Below are 20,998 nucleotides of genomic sequence, written 5' to 3' on the forward strand. Positions count from 1 at the left end.
CCATTGATTTCAGTGGTGCCAGGCTTGCACCTACTGTGAAAATGTAGATAAGTCTCGTCTTCCTCCATGGTTGAGACTTGGCTGAACTATTTTTTCCCTTTGCAAGAGAGTTTGGGAATATGACAATATGCTAATGAAACGGTTGCTAGTGTCTGAATCTCTAACACCCCCCCGCTCAAAAATCCAGAAAAGTACCCAAGTACATTAAAAGATACCGCAGGGATTAAATTAATCCCATTGACTTCAGCGTGACCACTTGTGTGGGTATAGGAAGTCGAGGACTTGGCCTCACGTGTTCAAATTCAAGAAACCGAAGTAAAACCTCTGGAGAAAAATACACACTAGCGCTCTGAAAAATTGTGGATGTAGTCACATAAGTTATTGATATCGGCCTATATTGGATCTGCGTCGTTATTTTCAAAGGGGTTTATTATTTTTCACTTGTCACATTTCTAAATTTTCTCTTTCACAGCATGTTAGGAACTAACCTTAAACCATTTCAAGGGGGAAAATGAGCAATAAAAGTGTAACTCTGTCAACCTAAATTCTCTGTTCCCTCTTGTGAAGGGACTCGCTGTCTCCAGCTGGTTTTAAATACATCACTTGTTCTAGAAATTTCTATTATGAATCCTACATGTCTGAGAAACATCTATTTTGACTTATGCAGTGAGGGCTGTTCCTTGCTGAAGTGAAAATTAAGTGTTTGTACTCTTCTGGAGTGCCTCACACGTGATTGTATTCTGGCGTTGTACCATACAAATGGCTCTTGCTTCCTTGCTGTGAGAATGGGCTCACTTTGAGAGCCTGCTGAGACATATTTTTCTTCAGTCCTGTGTTGTGATGTTTGCTATTTTGCACGAAAAAACGTGTCTTAAGGAAGTAAAGGCAACTACTGTCCACTGTGATTGGCTGTGTGTGTCTGTATCTCTCTCTCTCTCTCTCACAGTGAAAAGGAGTGCTTTTTACACACAGCCTATGGGAAAATAAGCTTTCCTTGATTGGTACAAAAAAGTGTTAATATAGTGGTATTGAGGTCTGGTATAGGGGATATTCTTAAGAGTCTGTGGATCTCTGATTCCAGTTGGCTAGAAAGCTGAATTCCTTGTGTGATGGTGTTTGGATTTGTACCTGCCCAGGTCTGAATAGCTGTCCAGGAAGCATTTCCTTCTGCAAGTTCCATTAGGTAACAGCAGAGACTCATTTCAGAGTAACAGCCGTGTTAGTCTGTATTCGCAAAAAGAAAAGGAGTACTTGTGGCACCTTAGAGACTAACCAATTTATTTGAGCATGAGCTTTCGTGAGTTACAGCTCACTTCATCGGATGCATGACTCACTAACTGAATATTTGCTACTTTGGCTAGCCTTCCTCCCCTGGTCGTTTGCCCCAGTTTGGTGCCTAACTCTTTCTCTTAAAACTTTAATTCACATTTGCTCAGGGAGAGGGAAAACCTATGTTACAATATATACATTTTTTTTTAAAGAACTGCTACCATTTCTTCAGCCCCATAGCTATGCTTGATAATTACAACCACAAAGTTAAGCTAAGGGCATAATTCTAGAAGGTTCTGAGTGCCTCAATTTCTGTTAACATTCATAAACCAGTCGGAGAACACTTCAGTCTCTCTGGTCACGCAATCACAGACATGAAGGTCGCTATCTTAAAACAAAAAAACTTCAAATCCAGACTCCAGCGAGAAACTGCTGAATTGGAATTCATTTGCAAATTGGATACTATTAATGTAGGCTTAAATAGAGACTGGGAGTGGCTAAGTCATTATGCAAGGTAGCCTATTTCCCCTTGTTTTTTCCTACCCCCCCCCCCCAGATGTTCTGGTTTAACTTGGATTTAAACTTGGAGAGTGGTCAGTTTGGATGAGCTATTACCAGCAGGAGAGTGAGTTTGTGTGTGTATGGGGGTGGGGGTGTGTGTGAGAGAACCTGGATTTGTGCAGGAAATAGCCCAACTTGATTGTCATGCACATTGTGTAAAGAGTTGTCACTTTGGATGGGCTATCACCAGCAGGAGAGTGAATTTGTGTGGGGGGGTGGAGGGTGAGAAAACCTGGATTTGTGCTGGAAATGGCCCACCTGATGATCACTTTAGATAAGCTATTACCAGCAGGACAGTGGGGTGGGAGGAGGTATTGTTTCATATTCTCTGTGTATATATAAAGTCTGCTGCAGTTTCCACGGTATGCATCCGATGAAGTGAGCTGTAGCTCACGAAAGCTTATGCTCAGATAAATTGGTTAGTCTCTAAGGTGCCACAAGTACTCCTTTTCTTTTTGCGAATACAGACTAACACGGCTGTTACTCTGAAACCTGTCAATTTCTGTTGAGGCCTTTGGTGATTGAGGGCACTCTGAACTCTGGAGATTCCAGCCATTAGACCTAGCATAGTACAGGATCGCAAAGAAAGCCAGGAGATAAGGGAAGGTCCAAGGGGAGAAGTGAAATATCCTGAGATATTATGCTTTAGCTGTGTACAATCTTATATTTTTCATTTTTGTCCTTTAGATCTAGTCATTTTCCAATCTTTAAAATATAACTGACAATTTGAGGGACTAACAGAGCAGGAGTGATTCTGTGTTAATTTCATCTACTTGCATACTTCTCCCTCGTCTAGTCTTGCCTGATCCTACTCATGTTCCTCACAGCCTTCTCTAGAATTAACTCTCCTCATTTAACATCTACAAACTTTTCCACCTCATTGTTCACTCTTTTCGAGATCATTGATACTATTTTATTGAATTTTTCCCTCTCCATATTAGATAAACTTGCACAGGTGAAACTACAGCTATGCCATCAAACTGGTGCCAACCCCTAATGTAGATGTAATGCAGTAGTGTAAAGAAGAGCTTCCCCTGAGGGTGACCAACTGCTAAATCTCTCGGAAGTTCCCTCTGTCTAGCTGGCACTGAATATACAACTGGAAGTATTTTAGAGAAAGCTACTGCAGGGAATGAAGCTGGATTGGGCACAGCTTGGATTGAGTTTTTCCAGGCATGGGAATGGATTGACAAAGGTTTGGAGTTTCTCGAGAGAGGAGCTGATGAGCAGAATTAGAAAATGCCTGCCAAACATAACCAAACTGCATAACATCCTGTTGCATTCTCTCTCCCCCCTTCCCCATAGTCTGTTTTTTCTTCAGTTGCATGCTCTTTGGGGTAGAGACTGCCTTGCCTTGCCTTGCCTTGTCTGTAAAGAGCCATTGATACTTCTCTCTGTAGAAATGACTCCAGATCTTGTGATTAGATGTCAATTTTTCCGCTTTGTGAAGTCATTATTGCTGAAGTAATTATAACTTTTTCTGCGTCATCTGTCATGGCAGTATCAGCATGCCAGATATTCCCTGTATGGAAATAGTTTCATATTGTATGATTTATTAAGGTCCAATAGTTGGGGAAAGTCATAAATATTTGGAACTTTCTGAAAAATATGCAGGGAGAATTAATTAAAAAGTTCTTAAAAGTATATTTGGCATTGTTCTTTAATTTTCAAGAGTCTTATTTTTCTCTAAATTGTAAAATCCTAAAATATTTAGAGTCTTTAAAAAAAAAAAATGCTTGCATAACTTCAGTGATGGTTCAAACACTTCCATTTTTAGTTCTTACTGCACACATGATGTGATCGTTTACTTTCAGCAGCCTTATGTACATATTGCTAATCTTCTCTGTATATTAATGGTTTATTAATTAAGTGTTGCTGAAATATACAGAGGAAATAAAGTCAATCCCTGTCCTGAAGAGTGCACAGTGTACAAAACGGACACAGAAAATGGGAGGCACTGAAATGCTGTTACCTTGGAAAATGAGCATGATATAAGAACCTAAGCAGGCTAGACACTGGGAGACCCCTGCAGAGGAGCTAAGTTTGTTTTAATGTAGTGCTTATATACTTTCTGCAAGAAGGGAGTTTAGAGGAGGAATGTGAATGAGAAGAGGGTGCATACACCAAAGAATGTCTCAATGAGATCCTTCTAGACAAGTCCACTAAGCTGCATTCTGCAGTAGTTGGGACTGTAAGTGATTTTCAAGGGAAACCCCAAATAAAATGCCTTAAAATATCCCAGCATACATGTTACGAAAAATTGGGTCACAGGGGCAAGGGAAGGAAACTTTTGATAACTTTGGAGATCAGGGGAAGCCATTCATGACTCCCACTGAAACATGACCATCCATGGTCAGCTGATCAAGATGTTTTTGTACTCAGACCACCCTGTGTTCTGACTGGTTGAATCCTCTGCAAGGACTTTATTACAATCTTACCATATATGATTTTCTGCTTTTACTGTATGAAGTTTTGCATTGTGGATTTAGGAAAAGCTCTCATCCCTGGGAGCGGTGAGGAATCCCACATTTTTGCTCCTCTGAATAATGTTTTTGGGAACATTCAATGCTATGCTTAGTTGCTAATTGATTTATCTGTTTACAGGAGACTAGCATCTCTAAGAACTAATGAGATAATAGTTCAAATGGACCAGGTCCTTTGGATGATAAAGTTAAAGAGGCTGTTCTATGCTGTCTCTGTTCTGGCCCCGTGTTTCTGTAAAGACCCAAAATCCTTAGCTGCATGAGCTGTTTGTTTTTCTTTAGAGGTTTTCAGATGAACTAACTGGTGAGTAAAGCTAATAAAATATCAGCCATTTTATTCTGTTGAGAATCTTTTTTTTTGCTGTCCTGGTAGACTCCCTTAAATCTTTTTTTTTTTTTTTTTTTTTTTAAAGGTTTTGTTTGTTTGCTTGTAACGTGAGCCAGTTTGAGACGTGGAGACTGAAGTCTTTTATCCTCAGAATAGATACCAAAGCAGTAAAATCTTTCCTGACCGTGTCTTCTGGAAATTGTCTCCACCCTATCCTAGTGGGGTCAGCTGCTGGACTGGGCCCATTCAGTCTCTGGCCTTTCTACTGAAATAGTCAACTAAGAGGCACCAGTTGTGTTGGTGTGTTTTGGGATATGGATACTGGTTCACCAAGATCTGAGCTTCATTTTCCACACAGGAGCCATTGAGCAGCCATCAGATAGTAATAAGCCCAAGCCATAGATTCATAACTGGTGTACTAGAGCTGGAAGGTTCGGTATTGCAGTAATTCTTTGAGTAGTCCACTTGGCAGGTGACACAGGCACAATTTTCAACTATCTGTCAGGACCCAAATAAGATTTCAGTGATTTCCTTTTTACTAATGGTGTAAAGCAGCATAAGGATGTTAGCTCTTGTAGGAGAAATGCTAAACTCTGGATTTAGGCCTAGAGAGATAAAGAGCTTTCCAGTTCACTTTAAAATACTTGTGTAATTTTTTTCCTATTGGGAAATGGTAGGGATAGAGACTGAAGTCTTTGGGAAAGTTTGTGATGTGCAGTGCTTAATTTGTGCCAGGGCTTGCCAGGTTTGGCAGTTCATAGCCCTGGCACCTTTGGGCTTGGCAAGCAGTTCATAGCCCAGGCACCTCTGGGCTTGCCATGTCAGCTGTGAAAGTAAAAAAAAATAAATAAAAAAAATGCTTGATCCCCAACATCTTTCATTACAAATTAAGCGCTGGGGGTGTGGCTACATATGAAAATATAAGTTGCGGGCATTGAAAGCTGTCTTGTGTTCAGTTCATGGGGGGAAGGAACTTCATAAGAAAACTGTATCAGATGTTGACAAAGATATACTAGCATGGCCAGATTCTGTACTGATGAAGTGAAAAGCTTTGGACTGTAGAAGAAACCTGTTAAACTAAGACTTCAATACAGCATGCATTTAACGGATGTGTCCTTGAGTAAGCATGCATTTAAGAGGGCTCCATGGTTTTATTACATGGTGTTACTTGATAAGGTATGTATTAATTCAGAAGATTTGTTCCAATAGTGGACAAGGATGTGGCTTCCTTTGGGATGTTTATTCTTTTAACTGGTTTGTTAGAGCAACATCTGCTAGTGCTGTTAAAATGACAATTTTTTTAAATGGTCAGGCTATATAAGACAAAACTTTAATTTGTTTAAAAAAAGATTTCTGACATTTGCTTGTGCAAAAGCCATGTTCATATTGTTAGAAACAAAAGGAAGGAACCCAGATAATTCAATTTAAGAATAAATATTTTATGTCTTTCTAAAATATATGTTCTAGTTTAATCACACATTATGGGTTTTAGTGCCGGAATTACTGGGTGATATTCAGTGTATGGCCTGTGTTGTGCTGAAGAACAGATTATATGATCATAATGGTCCCTTGTGGCCTTAAAATCTGTCAAGTATATCTGTTTTCACATTTTCCCCCTCTAAAAGCTGTAGTGCAAAGTTGAATCCTCATTGAGATTCCTATCCGCTGAATCTCAAAATGTTATCCTGGTGTGTCATGCTTACTTCCATGTGTAAGATTTATACTTGATACAATTCTGGTTGTTACTTGTTACTCTTTTTTAGATTTTCATCTGATCACTTTGCAAAATGGCATTGTGTTTTGTAAATGGCACTAAACATGGCCACCATTTTGTCCCAAATCAAGTCTTTATCATAAACCTTAGAACCTGAGTCTTTATCATAAACCTTAGAACAGGGGTCCCCAAACTTTTTACCTTGCAGCCTCTCTTACCCCTGTCCACACCCACACCCCCACCCCATACCCCGGAGCTGGGGCTGGCAGTGGGCCCGTGGCTCCGGGAGGGGAGGGAAGCGGGCAGGGGTCAAGGGGCTGAGGCTGGGACCATAGCTGGGGGTGGCAGCGAGCGTAGAGCCTTGGCCGGGGGCCTCGGTCAGCGGCTGGGGCCAGGAGCAGAGTTGGGTGGTGGTTCTTCCCTTCCCACTATGGGGTCTGGCCCAGGCCCCAAACGTGCCTCCTGAACATACATCCATGCCCCCCTAGTGGGGCACGCCCCACGGTTTGGGGACCTCTGCCGTAGACTGTTGTAAGCCTGTTACCCACAGAGAGGCTGGCAAGTGTTACTCATTAAGCACTGATGCTAAAATCTGTCCTCTAACATCACTATGCTCTTCTTTTGTCAAAGCAGTTTTATAGAACCTTGTTTCATACTTTAGCTCATTCTCCTGGCTTCCACCTTTTAGCTCTTCAGAGGGTGGGAAAACATATGATAGAGACTCTACTGTGGAGCAAACTGGGGTTATTGAGAAGAAATGGGATTCCCCAAATGGTTAACCTCTGTACATCCACAATACAGTCAAGCCTTTCTAGGCTTAGCTGCCTGGTGGTCAGCAGAGTAGATACGCATGCAAATAATTCACAATTTGATTCTGTGAGAAAGCTGGTCTGTATTGAGAGCTCCAGTTACTAAGAGAGAATGCTTTCCTCCTGCATGTCTAGTGATGAGACTCAGTTTATCCAAAGAGTAAATATTTGTATCAGTTTAATGGCTAATATTTTTTCCTTACTCAGACAGGTACATTAGCTTTGCACATTTCAAGTATCTGGAAAATATCATCAGACTTCATTACTTACTGTTTCATGTTTTGTTTTCCAAAAGTGGGTCTACATAAGACCACCCTTGAGATAGCATTTCACTACTTTAATGATGGGCTATAGATAAAAGCATTCCAAACAATTGTCAGAAATCCTCTTGATTGTTGTAGATCTGTCTGAGAATTCTATAATAAATTGGTTTAAAGTAATCCTAAATTTTTAGTAGCAGGCTATCCTGGCTCTGAGGCATTTGTCATTAAGCTCAGGTTCAGAAAACTAGGTTTCACAGCATGATTAATTCATGTGGCTATTGATGCTAGCAAAACTATAATCATATCTTTGCCCAAAGATGTTTTTCTATACTTCGGCTTGTTGTCTGCCTGTTCAACAAAAGTTCAAATAAAGCAAACACAAAGGTGTTAAGAACCTTAGTACACCAGCCTAAATGTTCTGCACAGCTGAATGCTTAGGCTCATTTATTAAAGGATTTGTCATTCCCTGTCTCCACAATAGCTGGTTTTTTAAAGACACTGTCAGTGTTTGAGCTGTTGTTTGAGCTAGAAGATAAATCATTTTGTGAGTTCTTATAATTTATATAGTCCTCACGCCTACTTCTAGCTTGCAAGGTAGGATCCAGCGCTGTTCGCTTAACTGACCCTGAGCTCTTCCTCCTTCTATTTACATTCTTAGTCAAGGCTGCATCTTGGAGACAGTGAGCTCCCAGCCTGGCTTGACAGAAACAAACTTGAGTCATTCCCCTTTTGTTGGCTTTTCTTCTCAACTGTTGTCATTACTCTTCCGAAAGAGCTGGACTGGATGATCTCTGTGCTATCTATAGGTTTTAGCGCGGGAGTCTTGGAAGCAGGAAGGGATATGCTGGAAGGGGAAGTGATCTCTGTGGCTAGGTAGAGGGGGTGTGCACTTGCTCAGAATTCATGGCTTTCCCTCTGAATTATGAGAGCCAACCATCTTATTCCCATACAACCACTTGGTGCCATTACTGTTGGATGGTTGAGAGGCCTGTCAAGATGAACTGCTTCAGCAGCATTAAAAGCAGAAATGGCAGGCAACAGCAGATGTTAGTTGGCAGTGGGAGGCAACGGTGGGCGTGGAGTGTTGTATAGGGGAGTTTCAATGAAGATAGCAATGAGAGCTATTGGGAGAATTTGTGAGGGGAAGGTTAGCAGCACAGAATTGTGGAGTAGAAGCTCTTTGGGTGTCTGTAGACAGTGGATCTGGGACCTGGTCACGTAGTTTTAAGTATGGTCAGGGAAGTTAGTCCTGTATAGAACAGAGGAAGACACGGTCGCCACTCCCAGACGTTAAGTGTACATTCAAATAAAAAAACAAATGTTGAATTGTAAATTGTCTTTTTTGTTCTGGTGGCTCACCTGGCTCATTGTTTGACCTGAATGTCTTTTGATGGAATGCTGACCTTTTAATTACTCTAGATGTCCTGTATTACTTGTGTGGAAACATTAATCCTCGCAAATTCCCTGTGAGGTGGTTTTCTGTTCCCATTTTTCCAGAGAGGAAGCTGTTGCAGGGAGATGAAGTGAGTAGGCCAAGGTCACACACTGAGTCAGAACTAAAAACTAGAACCCAGGAGTTCCTGGCTCACCTCCTGGTCAAATTGTTAGTTACAGCTGCCTCTTAATAGAAACTGGGTTAAGTTGTGTGGTGTTAAATCTGGGTTTAAAATTACAGGCATCCATACAAGAGCAGTCTAGAATGGAAGGTATTGTGAGATGTGCCTAAATAATACAGTGATGGGCACTATAGAAATACCTAGATGGCTGCAGTGACTGAATGATGACCCAAAGTTTCCCTTCCCTCTTTTTCAGGAACAAGTATGTGCTAACTGCTCTCAATATATTGCTGTTGTCAGTAGCGTTGTCAAGCAGGCTATACTTAAAAGATTAGCCTTGACAAATGTGAGAGCGTTTGTAGTGCTAGTGAGTTATGAGCTTTGGTTGTGAAGAGAACGCTGGCTTATTTTGAATGGGGAGAGTTCACTTCGGTAGGCTCACTTTGAAGAACTTCTGCTTTTCTACATCTGAAATGTTAAAACAGGCTGTTCACATTAGTTTGAAGAGTTGTATATGTCTCTCAGATTAATTAAATGATAAAATAGGATCTGTAAATACTGGAGAGAAATGAATATCCCCACAAATGTGAGCGGCTTGTGTGCTGCTTCGCAGGTATTAAATGTTCACCGTCCTTTCATTGCCACAGGCTCTGGGTTAGAAATTCCACTACTGTAGTGAATTGACAGGCCTAGCCGACTGCTGGCATATTTGAAATGTGCTGGGTCTGTACCATTTTTAGTCTATTGGTGTCAACTGACTGAGACAAAGTACTGAATGGATTATGGACTCTGCACCTCTCTCGCCTAGAAGCAATCTTGTCCTGCTGTTGCCACTGGTGTGTGGGTTTGAGGGACAAAGAGAACTTCTGTCTTCACAGATATGTCCCCTGATCCCAGCACTCTAATCATTTTAAAGTAACGCTGTCGGTTATCTATAAACCTTTACCAATGGGACTTGTGCGTGTCATCTGCTGTGCACAATAGAGCACTTTACAGAGGGAAGTTCACAGGGCATGCCTGTCCTTATCTAGCACAGTTGTGTAGCTTAATCGAAAAGGCAACATGTGCAAATTATGTGGAAGGAGGATATATTTTTTTCAATATAGTCAAGAAGTAAAGCCTTTAAGTTCTCAAATGATATAATAATCCGAGCTATTCTTTTTGTCTTTCCCTAGGACTCCTGAACAGTGTCCCAGTGTAGTTTCTCTGCTGTCAGAAAGCTACAACCCACATGTGCGTTATGGGGCTGCCATGGCTCTGGGCATCTGCTGTGCTGGCACAGGAAATAAGGTAAGGACAAAAAGCCAATGATAGCTACTCCAAGGCTCTTTCTGCTATATTTCCTTCTACAGATAACGTTCATGAAAAGTATCACAGAAATAGAGAGTTCTTTCACACACACGGTCTTCCAGCCAGTTGGAGTGTATCCGCATTTCCTCAGATTCTGTGCTTTATTGCATTGAGTGAAGCAATCTTTTCTTCTGGTTGTAGGAAGAGCAAGTAGATGAGGCAGAACAAAATACATTTGTTCACAATTTCCACCCTCTTAGAGTTTGTCTATAGCAAAGGGTTTTTTAACTCTAGTCAATTGCCAATTAACTTGTTGGGTTGCATGTTTGTACAGCTCTGGATATGGCACAAACATTTGTTCCAAGACACAAACATTTGTGGTTTACCCCAGAGTTTGACCTTTTTTTGGCTTACATTTTTTTTATTTTTTTAGCCCTGAGGGGGAAAAAACGAAATCATATGTATTATCCTGACACTCTTTTCTTTGTTTCATAATTGGCATGATAGCCACATAGCAAAGTCAGAGAGCAAAAATGAAGCTTCATCTAACATTTTGCACTTTAAATGCTTGTACATTGAGGGTTCTTTCTCTTAGGGGAGTGAGCACTATGTATATAGTGTTTAGCTGTCATGGTAGGTGGGGAATAGTTAGGAAATATAACTTTATTTACTGCTACAAGGAGGACTAAATTTTAACTGATCGGATTAGCAGATTTCAATCTGCTGTGGTACAAGGTTTTTCTAAAGGTCAATAACTTCATCTGTGGTTTCCAGTTTTATCCCTGTCTCCCCACCACCACCCCTCCCCCCGCTTCCTAGCCTTTATTAAAAATCCATTTCTAGATTCTTACATGTTCCTGCACACTCATGAATACACCTATTTGAAGTGCACATAGTTATGACATTCTCTCTCTGCACTCATAAACTGACTTGCATATAGCCTGAAAGCAAATTGGAAGCCATATTTTCTTCTAAGTTACTTCTTTTCAAATGGAATGTGGCATTGAGGAACTAATGTTCATGGACATGCTGCATCTGACAGCATTAATGAAAATGCTCATAGTTATACAATCCACATCTGTTTTATTTCCAGATAATTTGTATGATCAAGATATTAGAACCTGTCTGGCTGAGGTTCTGTGCTTTATTTTTATTTCTTAAATAAAGATCTGAAGCATCTGTTTATGTTTGAATGTGTCTTCTGGGGCTTATATCAGCCTGTTTAAAGGCTAAGTTAATACATCGTAACTTGAGAGACTGGAAATGAAGTTAAGCTTTTTGTTAGGCTGAAGGGCACTTCCATCATGCATATTCTATAAATAGTATTGAACACATACAATGTTTCTGTGAGGCACAAATGAATACATGTAAGAAGACAGAGCACAGAAAGTTCACGTGGCAAAAAGTAGGTCTGATGTTGCAATGTAACACCTAGAAATGGTTCTTGGCATTAGTATTCTGGTTAAAGTCAAGTTGCTTTTGTGAGTTTTTCTGATGTATTCCTAGGAAATTACGACATTGGTGTGGACATTGCCAATATGGAAGCCCTGCACAAAAGAGAGTTAAAACAGGATGGAATCCAGTTTACAATCAAAAGATTGTAGTACAGTAACTAAGTTGTAAAGTAATTTGATGTCCACTCTAGAGCAGGGTGGAGTCCTAGGAATGTTTATGAACAAACTAGGTATTACTGACCGCTATTTGCATTCTGTGTTTCTGCATTCACCTGGATGAATTCCTTTCAGAAAGACACCCCCCAAAGTATTGCAGAATGCCCCGTAGGTGCCCATGTGAGGCCGATCCCTGGAGACCTAGGGACGTACAAGTAGTTACGACACCTTTTTTCTGTGTAGTTTTACTCTTGCTCTTGAAGAGCCCTATTGAAAATATAATTTTGATTTGTAGTAACTGTTTTTCGTAAGCAATTAGAAGAGCATTTTAAAGGATGACTTACAAAGTGGCTGCACTCCTGTGGATAGAGATAAAAGGTGTATATGATGCTCAGTTTGCCAACATACCAAATTGACACCTACTTTACAGAAAGGGACAAGAGCGCCGGGTATCCACGCATACAATAAACTCTCTTCTGGACAGTTCCTGATTCTTTACATAATCAATGTGCGATGCTGAAATACTTGTTGATACATGCTTTAGAAATGCTTAGTGACGCATCTGTTGTATGTCATGTTGGCTTCACGCTTGTAACTGTCAACTGACCTCAAGCCATGGAATGTAAAGAAAGCAATCATAAGTTCTGAAGCAACATATCGGTCTTCAAGACATAGATTCACTATATGTGTATATCTGTGGAGATAGCACCACTTGTATTAGAAGCGAAATATGTTCTTTCTTAGAATTAAAAGCTTTGACTAGTGGATAAAGCACAGGACTGGGAGTTAGGAGACCTATGTTGTATTACTCTGCTATTGACTCACTATATAACCTTGGGCAAATCATTTGACACCTCTATGCTTTTTACACGTTGGGTAAATGAAGGTAACATTTACTTACCTTTTGTGCTCACTAGAAAGGGAAGCAGTGTATAAGTGAGGCAAGAGCAAGATATAGAAGTACAAAGTATGATATTTTTATTATTATTAATAATTCTAACCTGCCAAATACTTTTCACATTTCTGCTTGCAATAAATGCAGATTTTAGTCATTCTGGCATTGTTTTGTTCAGCAAATTCCTCGAACTCCTCTAGCTTTGAGCGAAAGTCCACTAGCATAAGTGCACATTTCTGTAAAATTTGCCCAGATATCACAGTGAGGGGCAAAATATAAATATGGTAAACTATACCTCATTGCCACCTTGCTGATGGGCCTAATTCAATAACCCTTTATTAGACTGTCTGAAACCTGTTGTTTGAAAAGTAATAAGCTTAATTTGTGTATTTGTTTTTTAGGAAGCAATTAATTTGCTTGAGCCAATGACAAATGATCCTGTGAACTATGTGCGTCAAGGAGCTCTGATTGCATCTGCCCTTATCATGATTCAGCAGACTGAGATCACCTGTCCAAAGGTGAGCCATAGGTTATGCATCGGCTTGTATGGTGAGAAATGGCCTTGGGTAATGATGATGTTTCAGGGACCAAGTGTGCTGGGTGCTGTATGTACACGTAGTAAGAGAGGGGTCTGTACCTTGAAGAGCTCATGATTGTAAGAGCGAAATTTAGAATAGTGCAAACTCTTGGCATGGTAGAGCATGCACTTTTGAATGGGAGATGGACACTGACTGGCACAGGTCAGGTAAACTGTCACTGTTTTAACTGTTGGTGTTATATAAGTACATCTACATTTTCTCCCCCAAAATTGGAAACCCTGGATAAGGGGATGAAAGCGAGATTGGAATTGCTAACAGGCACTTAAACTTATGCATGCGTAGCATGTGTGAACATATTTTCTTCTCTTCTTTACTAAAGAGATTCTTGTTATGTTCGATTTAGTCCTGGGCAACGTTTGACGTACCTGCTATCAGGGAAAGTCCTGTTATATTGCATAGCAGTAATTCCACTTCTGCTGTGGCTTGTCCTTCAGTTTCGCTTGGGACAATTTTGCTGCCCTAAGAAGTTGCAGCAACTAAAGAGTGAACTCATTTTTTCAAAAACGAGTTTTGTCACTGTGAAGGCAAATGGGTTAATATGCACTATTAGTTTTTAAAACTAGATTGCCTGTGAATATGATAGGTAGTAATATGCAAACTGTTGCGTAGACTAAAAAGTTCCACATTAGCAGAATCAGATGCTGACAATTCGGAGCTCTCACATTTGATCAGCCCAGAGAGGTACTGATGCAGCAAGCCTTTGCTGGTTATACTGCATACTGCTAAAACAGCACTGCCTTGTGCATGGTAACTTTCAATGGCATTGTTTTGCAGTGTAGTTTAACTTTTGAAAAAAATCATCCTTTTATTGCCCCCCAACCCCACCCTCCCACCTTTTTTTTTTTTTTTAGTTGCACTTAGTTGCTGAGACAGCAGAAAGCTTTTTCCGGTAGAAACACACATTTAATGGTGGGGTCAGGGAGAATAACTAGTTCCAAGGGAAATTGCGCAGACAAGGTTTTTTTTTAAAAATATTTTCAAGCACTTCTGTGTGAGTCTGCTGGGGATTGTGTGATTTTGCTGTTAGATATCACTAGTGTCCTAACTCTATTACAAAAAACACTAGGATTTCATTTGGAAGAGACTGAATGTGCCTTATATCACTATTATAATTCTGCTAGATTATGCAGTGAAAAATAAAGGTCTAGCAAATCCCCATATCCTCGTAGACCAAATTATATGAAGTAAATGTATCTCTACTATGGAAATAAACTCAGGAAAGGAAAAGTTTAGATATGATAAAGCAATCTCTAACTTTTGTGGAAGAATGGTCCAGAGGTCAGGATTCTAGCTTGGGACTTAAGAGACCTGGGTTCAATTCTGTGCTCTGCCATAGACTTCTTGTGTGATCTTGGGCAAATCGCATAGCCTCAGTTCCCCATCTGAGGATAATAAAGCTTTCCTACTTCACAGAATATTGTGAGGCTAAATATATTAAAGATTGTGCAGCATTCAGATACTGTGATTATAGGGGCCAGATAATTGCCTCAGAGTGATTCTGCATATGAACTACCTACTGAGTCCATTTGTAATGCTAGCGGGTTTTGAGCGGTGTTATGCAAAAGACTTTTTGGTGATTATCCAAAGAAAAGTGCAGCCAGGGAAATAACTTGCAGAATTAGATGTTTTTAAGGGTTGATGAAAATTGGGAGACTTTTTTACCAAAATGGGACTGAAAACTCAGACTGTAGAGGTGTATACCTGGATGCTCTTCCCAAGGTTAACAAAACACAGTTGACCAGGCAGATGTAGGATGAGAGGCATAAAATTGGGGTTGAGTGGTTTATAAAACAAGCCGGGGTACCATGTGACCATTATATTTTTAAAAAGTGAAGTACTATTTACAAGCTGCCACTTATGAATTTTCGGTTACTTACTTTAGATGTAGATGGTAATTTAATTGACCATGCATAGAGGGGGAGGGGATACAAGCAGGACCAAGACACTTGAAAATAGCTAATTTATAAGCAAAACCCAAAGTGGATCAGCTTCACCCTCCTTCAAGGAAGAAGTTCAGCCAAAGGTTGCTTGTTCAGTCCTTGCTGCTGATCAGAAAACTATTCTAGGAGAGCAACCAAAGTTGACCTTCATGAAAGATTAAGGTGGTTTCTCCTTGTGAAAGCACTGAATGACATTTAAAGGAATATTTCCTCACAGATGTAATAAATTGTGGAATGCCTCCTAAAGGAAATGAGTGAAAGTCTTATGTATTACAGGAAACTATCCTGCATTGCCAGAGAGGTGGACTAGATGTCCTAGTTTTTCATATCTCTAATTTTTATGGTTCTAGGGTAATGGGAATCAGAATTCTCTGTACTTTATCTGGATGCACTGGGGTTACATTGCCAATTAAGAATTATTATCCTTGGAAAACTTCTTCAGTGCGGTTTACTAGTCTGAAGAGAGATTCTTTTAATCAGGAGTAATGAAAGTGAATGTTGGCTTTAGCTTTGCTAGACTCTAGAGCCAGGGTAACTTGCAGCATGGAAAAACTATTCTCATAGTAGCTTTCTGAAAATAAGGTGTTGGGTGCTCCTAAAGGCAATGAAATTCAAGGATGGGAAGGAGTTGAGAGATACAGGTCTGGGCTTGAAATTTTTTTAATTTGTGTAGTTAATTCCCAGAGCTTCTGAAGTCCTGGGAGGAGAAAGACACTGCTATATTGTTGGGCTATCAGGGTGCTCCCATAGGACATAACAGCAGGGCAGCTGTGATCCGCCCTCAGTTCACTCTTACCGCTTATAGCAGCAAGACGGAACATGGCAAGCCTCTGACCCACTAGTTCTTACCTCATTCTAAACATTTTCAAAACCTTCCACAGTCTTCCAAACCACTTCTGATCTATGAACTGTTCCAACCTGTCTGGACCAAACTCTATCGGTTAGACCCTGCCCCCGCCCCCGTTTCTCTATACAGGGCTCCTTGTGTCAGACTGAAAATCTGTGGGCTTCAAGCTCAGTCCACTGCAGAATGGACAGATCCCTGTGAAGACACACCAGTATGTGTGTGTCTTGCCAGGGGAAATTGCATATTCCAAGCAGATGCTTGGTATGCTTGTCCTCTGCTGGAATGCATGAGATGCAAGGCTGATGCTCCATCTTCTGGGTCAGTCCTTGAAGGTTTTGTCAGACCCAAGGAAAGGGACTCCGAACAATCCTGGTTTGTCCACTAGTAGGATTCTGGTGTCTTGTCAAGCAGATAGGCAATGCCTAAAATTAGCATGGAGAAAAGATCTGGCACAGACATTGGCTCCAGCATTGAAACCAGCACCGACACCTCTGGTATGGAAATCACGCCCCAAGAGGGGCTGCTCTGACCACCAGTGCAGAAGCTCGAGAAGGATATCCGTGTCTTTCCGTAAGGGCAAACACTGCAGAGCCTTCAGAAAGGAGTACACCAAGCCCTGCACAGTGTTGAGAATTGGTGAGAGTGGGGGCCAGTGTGGACCAACCATTATCAGTACAGAGTTCTACAGGGGTAAAAAGTTGGCTAGATTGTCGAGCTCAACGGGTAGTGATCAATGGCTCCATGTCTAGTTGGCAGCCGGTGTCAAGTGGAGTGCCCCAGGGGTCGGTCCTGGGGCCGGGTTTGTTCAATATCTTCATAAATGATCTGGAGGATGGTGTGGATTGCACTCTCAGCAAATTTGCGGATGATACTAAACTGGGAGGAGTGGTAGATACGCTGGAGGGTAGGGATAGGATACAGAGGGACCTAGACAAATTGGAGGATTGGGCGAAAAGAAATCTGATGAGGTTCAATAAGGATAAGTGCAGGGTCCTGCACTTAGGACGGAAGAACCCAATGCACAGCTACAGACTAGGGACCGAATGGCTAGGCAGCAGTTCTGTGGAAAAGGACCTAGGGGTGACAGTGGACGAGAAGCTGGATATGAGTCAACAGTGTGCCCTTGTTGCCAAGAAGGCCAATGGCATTTTGGGATGTATAAGTAGGGGCATAGCGAGCAGATCGAGGGACGTGATCATCCCCCTCTATTCGACATTGGTGAGGCCTCATCTGGAGTACTGTGTCCAGTTTTGGGCCCCACACTACAAGAAGGATGTGGATAAATTGGAGAGAGTCCAGCGAAGGGCAACAAAAATGATTAGGGGTCTGGAACACATGACTTATGAGGAGAGGCTGAGGGAACTGGGATTGTTTAGTCTGAGGAAAAGAAGAATGAGGGGGGATTTGATAGCTGCTTTCAACTACCTGAGAGGTGGTTCCAGAGAGGATGGTTCTAGACTATTCTCAGTGGTAGCAGATGACAGGACAAGGAGTAATGGTCTCAAGTTGCAGTGGGGGAGGTTTCGGTTGGATATTAGAAAAAACTTTTTCACTAGGAGGGTGGTGAAACACTGGAATGCGTTACCTAGGGAGGTGGTAGAATCTCCTTCCTTAGAAGTTTTTAAGGTCAGGCTTGACAAAGCCCTGGCTGGGATGATTTAATTGGGGATTGGTCCTGCTTTGAGCAGGGGGTTGGACTAGATGATCTCCTGAGGTCCCTTTCAACCCTGATATTCTATGATTCTACACTTCGGACTCTCCACGGCACAAAGCATGTTCACAAAATGCCTGGCAGTAGTGGCACCAAGGAATTCACAAGGAATTCACATCTACCTATACCTGGCTGAACAGGGGCAGTCCCAGCAGGAGACTGACAGTCTTTCAATACATCCTTTTCCTGTTCTCTCAACTAGTCTTCTGGTGAACTATGAAAAACCATTTCCTCACATTATCACAGCTGATAAAGTTCACAAGAGCTTTAATCAACTAAAGATCGGCAAGAATCTACCTGCCAGATGACAATCCCTCCAGTCAGTGGTAAAAGACCTGTGGGCTAGTCCAACAACAGTAAGTACGTGCCTGTGACTTTTAGGCCACATGTTGGTATGCACATACATGATGCTGCTTGCCAGACTTCACCTACAACCCTTACAACTGAGGCTCCCCTTGCAGATGTCTCATGAACAGGAGGATCAGTCTTGCTTCAAGTCCCACGAGAGCTCGCTTGGTGGCTAGACTCAGTAATTGTGAGAAAGGGGTACCATTCTCTGTTCTCTTCACAACAATGACTCTTATCACAAATGCATCAAGAAGAGGCTGGGGCACCCACCTGACCCATCTTCAAATACAAGGCACATGGTCTTGAGACAACCTGGAACTTCACAAGTACATGCTGGAGCCAAGGACTATCAGACTAGCCTGTGTAACATTCCTACTGTTCCACACTAAGGTGGTCTCAGGATTTCACCTAAGCCAAATGATTATTTTAAGTCTCCTTTCTGAAGCTGCCCTCACTGGGAGGAAAGCAGGTTTTGACATCTCCAAAGCTTTTTTCTATTGTTTCAACAGAAACAAGCTTTCAGGCTGTCTCCCTGCCTCTCTGTGGCCACATCATGGACCTCAAGAGGTCAGGCTATCTTGTTGCAGAGACTCTCACTGTGTGATCCACTTACCATTTCCACCTGCTATTTTTTGGCTGGTGAGTCTCTCCCTGTGAAATCAAGGTGCACTGGCAGCATCTTCTGCCTGTTTCAGAAATGTGCCAGTCTCGGAGAGCCTCAAGGCAGCCATGTGGAGCAGCCCACTTCTTTTGTTAAACGTTATGCACTTGACATGGCAATCTGGTTAGATGTCCAATTTGTGAGATCGGTACTTCTGTCACTGTTTAACACAGCTGAAACTCCTCACTCTGGCTGTCCAGGGAGGACACCTACAGTCAGATCCACCATGACACATACATGAAGAAGAAAGAATGGTTACTTAACTTGCAGTAGGTTCCACGCGGATTACAGCCTCTCAAACAACCCCATTTACTGTAGGGTACCATTCTCGATTAAAAAATACATTTCCAGCATCAGCCCTGGGTAAAATGGACTTAGAGAATTAATGGTTGTGGAGGTGGTTGCTGTAAACTACTAAGCAGAGTCTTGCTTGAATGGCATCATGGTTATTTCACAAGCCTTGTTTGTTAAATGAGTTCATCTGACTGGTTAATTATCCCTTGTTGTTTGGAACTTGGTGATTGTTATAAATTCTATTTTCCCTCATCTCCCTCCGAGCGCTGCTTACAAACAATATTTTGTTATGTTGATGGCTTAACACTTCAAGACTATCTCAAAAGCAATCATCTTTTTGCACTCATAGTAGAATGGGGCAAATCTGATTTTTTTTTTTTAACCAAAAATTCTAGGGTGTGTATCAAAACAGTACAGAGCTCCACTTCTGTCTGTTGTATCATTGCATGAAACCCACCTTTTCAGTTACCCATGAGATTGGATTAAATTCTGTTTTGGAGGTTGAGAGTGCTATAGTTTATAGCCATATCTGTACAATTTGTAGTTTGTCTCCTTTAATGTATGATGTGCAGTTAGTTTTATGATCCATTCCATCTCTTGGGGAGGAAGCAAATCTATCACCTAAACACATGCATAGAGCTGTCTCTCTAACAACCCCAACAACAAGCTCTTAGATGATCACTGTTTCTATCTCTGCATGGGACAGAGTCCTCTTTGAGTGGGAGGGGAGGCTGCCTAATGGAATTATAAATTATGAAAGCATCATGTGCAATCTTCTGGCAAGTGGACTTCAGTAGTTCAAACAAAGCCAAGATTTTATTTATACTTCTCTGGAAGTTACAAACTGTGTAGCAAAGATTGTGCAAAACTGAGAAGGTTTCTTTGGAGTCGAAACTTTAATTTTTCCTCCTCACTGGGTGCAGCGCTGGGAGAATATCCAACATTCCTTTTTAAACCTCTGCTGTTAGGTATAAGTGTGAAGAACCAAACTAGCTATGTACAGCACAGCACAGAACTCCACTTCTCTGTTTGTCTTGCATGAAATCCACCTTCTTTCTTAACCAGGAAGGCAGCAGGAATGGCTTACTTTGTGAAACACAACCTTACACTATAGATACAATGAGAACATTGCAATACAAATATGTGACAACTTCATGATATGTGTTAGGAACCTGCAAATCTGGTTAGGAAAGCAAAGGGGGAGAAACACTACCTGTCTGACATGTTAAATCTGATTTACTGTGGGTTAGCTTCGATATCTTCACAGAATCAGACAGGACAGAGTTCAGGAGAAATGGAGAGCTCCAACTTTGGCTTGTTGCATCTTATTCTGACCACTCCTAGCCCTGCTACCAGAACTTCCAGTCCTAGTGCTGGCGTTTGCGGATCTGTCTGAGGACCAGTGCTGAGCTCTTCCTCTAGATCCAAAATCTCTGAGCCTTGAAGTCTCATGTTTGCATTTTGTTGAACTCTGACTTGAACATATATATATGATGCAGAAAATCTTTCTGGGGAGGCGTAATTAATAATAATAAACCCCCCAGCATGGAAAACCTGTGCTTAAAGTAAAAACTTTCCATTGTAGGTCTCTCGCAAGAGCATTATTCAGGAACCCAAGTCCTCCAATCCTGGACTGTTACCCTGGCCCCTGTTATGGACCATTTGGCAATCAGATCTGCTTACCAGCCTCTAATAGAAGGATCTTTAGTGTTTGTACATTCTATTGTGAAGACATTTTTGAAAGCACTAAATATGTATTTTCACCTATTTGTGAATTGCCGCCTTGCTGTGACTTCAATCCTAATACTCACAACATTAAT

At 41.4% G+C, this 20,998-nt stretch overlaps 1 protein-coding gene across 1 annotated transcript in view; it reads left to right on the forward strand.

Annotated features, from left to right (window-relative positions):
• PSMD1 (proteasome 26S subunit, non-ATPase 1) overlaps window positions 1–20,998 on the forward strand; it is a 126,464-nt gene that overhangs the window by 69,517 nt on the left and 35,949 nt on the right. The window contains exons 17-18 of the mRNA XM_073359107.1: window positions 10,159–10,273; window positions 13,180–13,296. Of these exons, the coding sequence (XP_073215208.1) occupies window positions 10,159–10,273; window positions 13,180–13,296 (232 nt within the window). The remainder of the gene's footprint in view (window positions 1–10,158; window positions 10,274–13,179; window positions 13,297–20,998) is intronic.

The sequence above is a fragment of the Lepidochelys kempii genome, chromosome 9 (assembly GCF_965140285.1).
Source record: "Lepidochelys kempii isolate rLepKem1 chromosome 9, rLepKem1.hap1, whole genome shotgun sequence".
Lineage (NCBI taxonomy): Eukaryota > Metazoa > Chordata > Testudines > Cheloniidae > Lepidochelys > Lepidochelys kempii.